Genomic DNA, 9963 nt, shown 5'->3' with positions numbered 1-9963 from the left:
GAACTCTCCCCCCTGTCATTTCTACAAACTTTCCTCTTCCAAACTCTGATCCTTTTGGAAGACTGGTCCAGAGGTTTTTTTGGAAGCTGCCCATTCACCCTAATGAAGGAGGTATTACAGAGGCTGACATCTGCACTGGCATATAAAACACAACCCTCTGAAGTGGTTTGGGTTCTTTACTTTTTCCACCCACAGCGTGGGTGGAAAAGCAGAGGAAATTGTTTCACTATAGCAGGAGAGACTGAGCACAGATCCCAGCCACCGCTGCTGGCGTCCACCTCTCCAAACTCCTGCACTGCTCTCGCCTCAGGGAGCGGCTACAGCCAACATCCAGAGCTCTCTACAGTGCAACTCCTCCATATTGCTGTGAGTTTTCGGGCGGACACGCCACGTTTTTAACTTCCCTCCCCTCACAAGCACCACCGAGGCTGTCGATGCGGGTGGACAGCACCGCGCCTGGGGGCTGCGGGCGGGCTTCCAGTCAGGGCGAGGCCGGGCAGCGACCGCTAGCGGCGCTCGCGGGGGCCCAGGCGTGGTGCCGACAAGATGGCGGCGGCCGCGCTGCGCTGGGCGCTGCGGGCGGCTCGGCAGGTCAGCGCCACGGGCAGCCCCCGGCCGCCGCCTCAGGGCGCCGCGGGACGAGGCGGCGGCGGGCACGGCCCCCGTGGGGCTCCGGGGGAAGCACCTGAGAACAACTCGGGGCGGGGGAGTGGGGCTCAATATTAAGGTTATTTGTGTCTGCTGGATGATAAATTCCGCGCTGGCTTTTGCGAACTAAAACGCGTGATAGGCGAAATGTCTTAGGAGCTGCACTGCGAGAAAGGAATTAGGAAAAGTCCGACCAATACAAGTTTATGGGATTAATTCGTACTTGAATTGGGCAAATCAGCGAAACGAGTGTGGGTGTTGTTTTTTTTTGTTTTTAATTAGGTTCTCCCCTCACCATGCACAAGACAAGTGCGGAGCTACTTCGTGGACTGGAGGATGCTGCGTGATGTGAAGAGGAGGAAGCTGGCGTACGAGCACGCTGACGAGCGGCTGCGGATCAACGCCATCCGAAAGAACACCATCTTGCCCAGGGAGCTGCAGGTACTGGGCCGCTGCCCTCAGCTGGGCCCTGCGGGGCACGCTGTGAGTGCTCCATGGCCGCTAGTGCAGCTGTGGGCGCTGCGTTTAAAAACCGACCAGTTGGACCAGGTGGTAACAACAGGGCATGCTCCTGGCTTTGTTGGCATTATTTAATTAAAAATAGGCAATTTTAGCTTTTTGCATGAGCTAGAAGTACATAAAATTTGCATCAGATCTGGGCGTTAGATGTTTTTAAAAGTATACGTATTCACTGCCCTGCAGTCAGCCTTCCTTAGAAAGCATTAAGAATATTTTCAAGTGTTTGAAATACTCTTAAAACATTCATGTACATATGTGGTCTGATCATGCCTAGTTGTGGGGATATACTTCCATTCTTAAAAGTCCTAGGAGAGAAAGTATGTGAATCTGCTTTTATATACTGATTTTACCATCTCCTTGGCAAGTCTAGTTTGTGTTGAATGTTCTCCTGAGGTTGGGGGGCCAGATTGCAACTGGATTTTTTGGTATTCCTCAGCTGCTTTTGTCACCTTTTGAAGTCACAGTTTTAGCAGCAGTTAGAATGAAACAAAAACTCCAGGAAAGTAATTTTTACCTCCTCTGCACAATGTTATTTGGACTCCAAATTTAACATCTTAAAAGAAGAAGCTATGAGTTCTCTGAAAGCATAGGCTACTTTCTTAATAAAAATCCTAGGAATTAAGAAGGCTGAAAAAAATACTGTGAGTGTTTGGCCCTACCAGATAAATTGTTACGTATACAGGCATATACACAAGTAAGGTGCACGATGGGACATCAAAAGCAGTAACTGCAGAATGTTCCAAGACAAAAAGTCCCACTGACCTTGCCTTTACTGAAGTTGAAAGTCACGTGGCTGCTCTCTTGATCCTGTCCTCTTTTGAAGGCAAGGATCCCCTTACAAGATAGCCTGACATTGCTTTTCAGCACTCCTGCAACATAATGGGAGTTTTTGTAGTCCAGCATCAGACCTTCATTTAACCACCATGGTTTCCTACCACAGGATTCTTTAAGCCCTTCTGTCGTTAAAAATTTAGCATATTAGGAGTGCTACAGTTAAGACGCTTACCTAACCTCGAGCATCTTCTTTTAGACTGCATTTCCTGGCTGAACATATTTGTTCTGAAATTCCAGTTGCTGTGACCTGGTGCTTTCTGAAAACTATTTTTGCTCTTTTGTACAGAGAAAGAACATTCTCATTAGAATTAGCCTTCTCATTAGAACAGACACTTTGACTTGTCCTTCTCTGCCTGTAGCACCTGTTGAAGTGTGAAATCCCTTTTATTGACATCAAAGTATATTACATAGCAAGGCAGTTAACAAGAAATGGATTTAAATTCAATTCAACTTAAAGAACTAGCCCACCCTATTTTTACTTGGCTTGAGGTTGTTCAGTTTGTTTCAGCTTTTACTTTTGGCTTGAGCTTGTTCAGTTTGTAGTAAGTTTAAATTTTAGGCCTCCCTGTAGATCATCTTACATTCACTGTTAGGATGCCCAGAAGGAAGGGCAAGAGGAAGTTTACTATCAAAAGGTCAAGCATACTGATGAGGTAAGGGTAGCATGTGGTGATACCTATTTTACAGCTCAGCTTTGAGGTCTGGAAATAAGACCTCATATTCCCAGGGAACATAGTTAAACTCTGTGCTGTGGTCTTCTGTTTTAGGAAGTGGCTGATAAAGAGATTGCTGCATTGCCACGGGACAGCTGCCCTGTGAGAATCCGAAATAGGTGTGTCCTGACATCGCGCCCTCGGGGGGTGAAGAGGCGTTGGAGGCTGAGCAGAATCATTTTCCGCCATTTTGCTGATCATGCTCAGATGTCTGGGATACAGAGGGCCATGTGGTAGATCACTGCATGGATGTACATTGAGGCAGAAAACACACAAGCTCACTTTGTGGGTTCAGGACTGTCCTGTGTATGAGCCCAGCATCAAACTGATACAGAAGGAAGAGCTATGCTTATTCATTAAATGCATTTACTAGATTGTGACTGGTATGCTGCTTTTTGTCAATCAGCTGATAACTGTACTAAGCTGGTCTGTGTGAAAGGCAGTTTTATTATGAGAGGAGAAAAAAATCACTGTTGCAGAACTAATCTGTGGGTTGTGATATGGGCAACATCAGAAATAAAGACATACAGCATAGGCTCATTTAAGCACTTTTTTTGTCACCATACGATCGTGTTCACGATGGTAATTTGGGTAAAAGCATAAGTGAAACTGCAGAACAGGGCAAAGTAGTATTCCACCATGAACAAGGAGCATGAACTGAAAAATAAAACATGGCCTTAGGTTTAGATACTCTTGCTATGCAAACTTAATACATGTACAAACAGAGTGGATAAAGGACCTGTTAGAAACTACAACATGCTAATATTCCTCTCCTACTTACAGTGCAGAGCTTGGTCCAGTTCTTTAATTACAAGGTAGCAGTTAAGTCCAGACCACAATAGGAGAGTAATGGCTTGATTAATTTGGCAAGTAACATCAAATAAATTTGTCCTCGGGAAAGACATGAGAAGGAAGCAGGAAGGAAACAGTAACCCCAACCAAGCCTGCTGCTAAGTTCATGTTTGCCATGTACTCTTCTTCAAAGCAGGGCAATAAAGAGGAAATGGCTACTCTGTCCCTCGCAGTAGCAGGGAGAGGCTGCAATTAAATAGGCCAAGTCGTACTACCATCAGATGGAAGACACAGGCAGCACGTTAAGAGCAACCCATCACCTTCAATTTTGTCAAATTTAGGAGCATAAGCTATCTTAGTATACTACTTACTCTGTTACCTTAAAACTCTTCAAAGTTGATAGGAGATAACGAAGCTTGTCTCTTTTCATTATGTACTGCTAGAGCCAGGGTGAACTCACTAGCTAGCATCAGCAGCTCACTGCTCTCCTGTGACTGATGCCACCTCAAAGACACCCCAAGGAGGTCAGAATTAGCACAGAGGTTTAAGAGCTGTTTTCATTTTCAAAAGTCGTAAGAGGCTAAACAGGCAGTAGTTAATTTCTAAGTAATCGATCAATTTTAATACCACATCATAAACGTATTTTTTTTCTGCTCTACTAGCAAGTGCACTGTCTTGAGATAGTGGTTCTACTTTCTTCAGCACTTACCGCGTTTTACTGTTCAACATACTTTCCCACATGTAATCAAAAAACCCACCCCGGCAGTTAGCGTGACACTAGTCCCAGTAACCAGATGGGTACCATTGTCACTTGCAACAGAGAGGCCTTGACCCATCTTAGGTTAGGATTCCTTTTCTTTTACATTCTGGTCTCAGTTTCAGAAAAGACTCCGCTCATCTGAGATGCTTTTTCAGGGAGGGGTAAGGATTTACCTACGCTCCACTCTTCAGGAGATGGTGAGCCACTTGACTGAAGGAAATGCTTTATAAGCTATTTTATTTAAATATTTTCTCCAACCTGAAATGGAAAATGACTGTCTTTGCTTGGAAGAAGGTTGTGTAAACAATGATCTTTGCAGCACATTGAGTCTCACATGGAAGATCAATATTAAGGCGGCCCTTAGAGTACTTTCAAATATCCATTGGTATGTCTCCTTTGGATTGCTTTTCTCTGCTTTCAACCCAGGCCTTGTTGATGGTGCGCTTCATTTCATCATCCCCTTCTGCATACATCTTTTTTAAAAGGTTCATAAGCCCTTCACTAGGATCTGAGGTGTCATAGGCAGCCTTCCTGCAAGATGGATACATACAAGAATATGAGGCATATCTAACAATTCTCTGCAAAAACCAAATACTAATATTTGTTAGAAACATTTTGGTAACAAGATTTTGCTTTGGCAAAGTCTTAGACTGTGGAAGTCTTCAGTCACACCTGCCACCACATAAAGAGAGAGAATCCTTAAGGGTCCACTCAGAGTAAGTGCAAGTCCACTTCGAGCTGTCCCATTAAGGATAACAGGAAGCATTTTGCAATGAACATGACCCTTGAAGCACCACCCAGAATTAATCCTACAGAGCAGTACCCGAACATAACAGACCCAGAATGTGCCAACATAGGTAGTAACTAGCATAGCTGCAGGCTACCTGAAAAACATGCAGATGACAATAAAACAGCAGAGGGAGCAAGTTACCCAAGTATGGGGCTAGCTACGAGCCTCAAAGTCCTGACCACTTTCAGAAAGTAGCTTGTCATACTGTAAATCTCCAAGCCTTTGAATATGGCAGCAGTATTAGTCCTGACAGGCTGGGCAGCGTATGGTACTTCTCTGCACAAGACATTAAATAAAATGACCCAGTCCCTCCAGCAACGCGTATCAGTAGTCAAATTGCCTTCTCCTGATCTCCAATGCTGTTTTTTGGGATGGGAAAATAGTTTTGCTCTGGTTAGCTAGGACTAATCAGTTTAAGCAAGTCACCCTACAGAGATACACAGTGATTAGTCATTGGCAGGCCTAAGTGTCTCAAAAGTGAGTGCTTCCACACTTCAAGGTGGGTACACACACTTCTTTGGATGAAAATGTGTTTATTGTAAAACAATATAAAAGTATTATACACAAAATTTTCTATTTAGATATATTAAAAAAAGTATCCAGTCTGCAGGTGTCTCCTGCTGTAGTTTATCACCCTTTCATATCCAGCGCCTAAGCTGCATGTAGGATCCCAAGCACTTGAAGCAAAGTAATCTAAATTAGCTTGAGATTTCGTACAATGATCCAGGTAAGCAAAAACCTGTTTTGCCAGAAGGATACTGGGGTTTTTGTGCAGGCACTTCAAACACATATGACAAAAAATTATTTTGACCAGCGTAGCTGCAGGGAATATATACTTAGCTTAAAAACAGTCAATCTCACTAGAGCAGTTCTTGAAAGGAATGCAGCCAGCAAGATATAACTGACTCTTTATTTGGTTAATTATCTCTAGCACTTTCACTGCAGGTCTTATCTATCACATTTCCAATGATGCAACGTTCATCATTAGCAATAACTCAGTAGAAGAGTGGCAGACAGCTGACAGCTGCTCAAAGTGCACCTCCCTCCACAAAAAGAGCGCGCTAGAAGTGCACCAAAAGAAGTAATTGTATATATACTAACCCAATGATTCTCAAATACCTTATGGCCTTTTCCCCTAGAGCAGCAGTTCTCAGTTTGACTACACAGGCAAGAGAAGAGTTGAAATTTGGGAAGCAATTTGGGAAACAATTAACAGAAGATGAGATAGAGGAGTGCAGAGACACTTACTCTTTCTCTTTACTTTCTTTTTCCACTTGAGTAAGACATTCCCATTTTTCCTCCCGCTTCTTCCTACACATCACAAGGACTGTGTCCGTCTTTATCTGTATGGAGAACAGCAAGACATGAGTTTAGAATACTTAATAAAGGATAATAGTTACAATCACAATGAATAAGATGAGCTTATGACGTAAGCCTCTTTCTATCCCTGCAAATTCCTGAAATGTTTATTTCTGCTATTGATTTTAGGTAATACATAGAAGTTACAGTATCTATTCAGCTTCAGGGCACCAAGTCATAACCTCACGGTGGAGGGATTAGATGGCATGATTGATGTAATACTAGCACAGTATTATAATACTGACACTATAGCATAGTACTAATTCTATGGTAGAGAAGAACATACAGTGCTGTAAAAGCACCATTCAGTAATTTTTAGGATACTAAATGTATCCAGGATTGTCTGGTGACCATATTTACAAGAGTTTTTAGAAAACCATGTTTTGGTAGATGCTTTCCCAACTCATTTTTCCAAGGGTAAGAAACTAGTTTAAGGGCATTGCTTAATCTTGCAGTATGTCTGCAAGTTAAAAGCAAAGACTGTTTAATTGCAACCCTGACCTTAATTTTACAAAACCTCTGCATGCCACAGCAAACAAAGTTCTGCTTGAGCTTTGGCTTAATTCAGAAAGCAAAACGACCACTGCTTGTTTTCACACCGTATTAAAAATCACTGGCACATCACTCTCACTTATTTCAGTTGTTTTAATTTTACACTAGCCTAGAGCAATTTCAAATTGAACTATTATTTAGTTCAATAATGGGCTTTGGTTCAAAGGTGCTACAAGTAGCAGAGTAAGAACAGCATTACCAGTTGCAGTCATCAGCAGTGAAGCGTTGCTGGTGTTCAATGCTGAGCAATGCACCCCTAAGAAAGCCAGAGCTAGTTTTAGACACTGTTTTGGGCATTGTACCTCTTTAAGCTACCCAGGCTTTCAGTCTGCTGTCAAGCCTCCAATCTACTCTAAAATTGCGAAGAACACAAATAGATGCTTAGTGGAATTTTCTGCTTAATTATTTCTGAAATCCTGTTGGAAAGCTATTTAGAAAAGTCTATAGTATCTATTCATGATCTTTTGGGGTAGAAGCTCATGGTCTCCAGAGATCGATTCCACAATTGTGACAACTACAGATTATTACGTATCGTGTTCATAGGGAAGACACTTTATAGACAAATGGTCAGACACTTTATAGACTGAAGGTTAGCGCTGAACCTCTTAAACTAGTCAGCAAACACGGTACTGTGTAAGGGGCCTAAAGATCTGTAACAGAGGGGATGCACTGACCTTCCTAGAGCTGCCTTCCACAGAGATGGGTTTCAGGAGGTTGTTGAAGGTCATGGTGTAGTTCTTCCCGTTCAGATTCTTAACTAGAAGATCAAACGACCTGGAACCAGAAGGTGGGGAGAGGGAAGGCATAAAAATATTCCAGCTGGCGGAAGACTGTTCTACCCTGCCACCAAAAACAGTGTCTGAAAGCCCTTTAGCATGTTTATTTCTTGGGCACTTCACCTGGCTTGAATTACTTTCTACTCAAGGTTTCCAAATCTTCAATTGGATTTAATACTGAGTACTGAAAAGGACCTACTCAGACTTCACAACAAATCGTTAGGGTTCTTTTTATCTCACTGGCCTCCTACAACCTTGGAAAGGCAGATTTATTTAATCAACATTTCAGTTCTATTACCATCAAAAAACAGGGCTAACACTACATACCCTATCAAGCACAATGAGATATAACAAACATTTTTAAATTAAAGGAAAAAAAAACGCTTTAAGGAGGACTATACTTAAGGGTACGTGCTAAGTAGATAAATAGAAGGGGGAAGAGGGGGGAAGCATTGGGCATGGCTGACCCAGAACAGCACTCAACAAAACACATTCTTGCATTGCAAATAACTTTCTTCAACAGTGCTCTCCTGGTGGCATAGTGCAACAAGATCAACTCACCTCTCTGTGAAATTCACCTGCACATTCTCAGCTGGAAGCTTCTGAACTCCATTTAAAGAGATGTAAATCTTAATAAACTTATCTGACTGATCCCAACCTGCAAGTGAAAAAGATTAAGGTCTAGCTTCCATCCATAAACTTCACACATTCCATTCTAACATCCCCACAATGACCACGACCTATGCCTTGTTAAAACAATCTTGAGAGAAACAAGGGATAGACGTGAATTAGACAGGAATAATTCAAGAGCAAAAGGAGGTCCACACATAGCCCTGTTCCCTAACTTTTCTAAATTTTGTGAAAAGCCATGTATCAACTCGGGTAAAAGGACAGCAACCCTGTATGCGCAGGGGGGAGTCAGAGGTAGAGATCTGGTTTTGCTGCAGTTTTCATGACCCACTTTTCCCCTGCACAGCAAGTATCTTGAGCAATTCCTTCTCCTTTCACCTATATGACAAGCAGAGAAGCCAAAGCTCACTCTTTAATTCTTACTAAGTGTTAGGCAATGGAAAAATACTAGCTGATACACCAGGGACCCTTAAGACATTCCACCAGTACAGAACAACTATCGCACAAGCAGAATTAACGTGTACCATGGTTGGGACAGCACAGGAAGCACACAGAAGCTTTTAAAGTAAGGTCTCCAGTATGAAATTAACATTTGCGAAAACTTCTCTATAGCACTAAATGGTAACTGTAACTCACACTAATGCCACCTAGGCTTCTCTTCAGGGAGATGCCTAAGCTTTAAAAAGCATTAAGAAAAGTAAACCTACCGTAATTGTTTATTTTCACCGTGTACCCTCCTAGTGTTGACTTTTCTTCTTCTACCACATCTTTTGGCTTTGGTAGAGGCTGATTCTTGATTTCTAGCTCTAGCTTGTGCTTTTCTGCCACCAGCACATCACGAACCCGCTTCCTCGTGGCTTTCACAAGCAATTCTTTAACCTCTTCCAAATCTTTCTGCAACTGGTTTGCACACAAGAGACCACAACACGCATGAGTTACACCCTCCTTTTTAACCCAGGTTCACCGCTGAGCTCTTTATAGCACCTCCAAGCCTACCGGGTGCAGCAGCCTCAGATTTCCCAGCCCAGCAGCCGCCCACCCCTCCACGCCCTGCTAAGCACGAGGCCGCCTGCTCCTCGCCCCTCGGCCACCAATATTTTAACTTGCCCACCCCGCTGCCCCCGCGGGTGCCCTCTCCCCGTGCTCGGCGGCTCGGCACGCCCGGGGCCCGCGGCCGGCGGGGGGATGGAGGCCCCCGCTCACCTCCTCGCGCGCGGCGGCCATGTCGCGAGCGGTGCTGCGCGGCGCTGCGCCTCCCTAGCGGCGGCTCCGCGGCCCCTCTGGAACCTTCCGGCCTCCCGCCCCGCGGAAATGGCGTCGGCTGCCTCCTCCCCTTCCTCCGGGAGCCCGCCGCCACCTTCCGCCGGCCGGAGGGAACGGGAGGGGCGCGGGCACGGCGCGGGGCACGGCAGGGTAGCGACCGTTAGCGGCCGTTGGCGACCGTTAGGTGCGCCCTGAGGCAGCGCCCCGGCGGTAGCTGAGGGAGCGGCTCCTGGCCCGCCGCGGCCGTGTCGAAGCGACCCAAACAGGCTTTTTGCGATTGTTGAAGTCTTTCTTGGCACCCTGCCGCGGGCAGGGGGAGCTTTGATG

General features: G+C 44.6%; 2 protein-coding genes across 3 annotated transcripts; one reads left to right on the top strand and one right to left on the bottom strand.

The window, feature by feature from the left end:
• The first annotated feature begins 87 nt into the window (after window positions 1–87).
• MRPS14 (mitochondrial ribosomal protein S14) lies at window positions 88–3088 on the top strand. 2 transcript variants are annotated; one of them, XM_080601932.1, is made up of 3 exons: window positions 88–366; window positions 931–1089; window positions 2769–3088. In XM_080601932.1, exons 1-3 carry the CDS (start codon window positions 103–105, stop codon window positions 2949–2951), a joined length of 606 nt encoding a protein of 201 aa, XP_080458058.1. In that variant the 5' UTR covers window positions 88–102; the 3' UTR covers window positions 2952–3088. The 2 variants fall into 2 exon arrangements, with proteins under 2 accessions (XP_080458058.1, XP_080458059.1); XM_080601933.1 differs by lacking the exon at window positions 88–366 and adding an exon at window positions 439–591.
• Window positions 3089–3250: 162 nt separating this feature from the next.
• On the bottom strand, window positions 3251–9735 carry CACYBP (calcyclin binding protein). Its single transcript, XM_080601935.1, has 6 exons — window positions 9577–9735; window positions 9081–9273; window positions 8305–8401; window positions 7642–7741; window positions 6305–6399; window positions 3251–4797 (listed from the first exon to the last, which is right to left on the bottom strand). Exons 1-6 carry the CDS (start codon window positions 9595–9597, stop codon window positions 4638–4640), a joined length of 666 nt encoding a protein of 221 aa, XP_080458061.1. The 5' UTR covers window positions 9598–9735; the 3' UTR covers window positions 3251–4637.
• Window positions 9736–9963: the final 228 nt, after the last annotated feature.

This window comes from Anser brachyrhynchus (assembly GCF_964034855.1).
Source record: "Anser brachyrhynchus genome assembly, chromosome: 8".
In the NCBI taxonomy this organism is placed as follows: Eukaryota; Metazoa; Chordata; class Aves; order Anseriformes; family Anatidae; genus Anser; species Anser brachyrhynchus.
The sequence above is the reverse complement of the archived record's forward strand: the minus strand, read 5'-3'. Positions and strand labels throughout refer to the sequence as shown.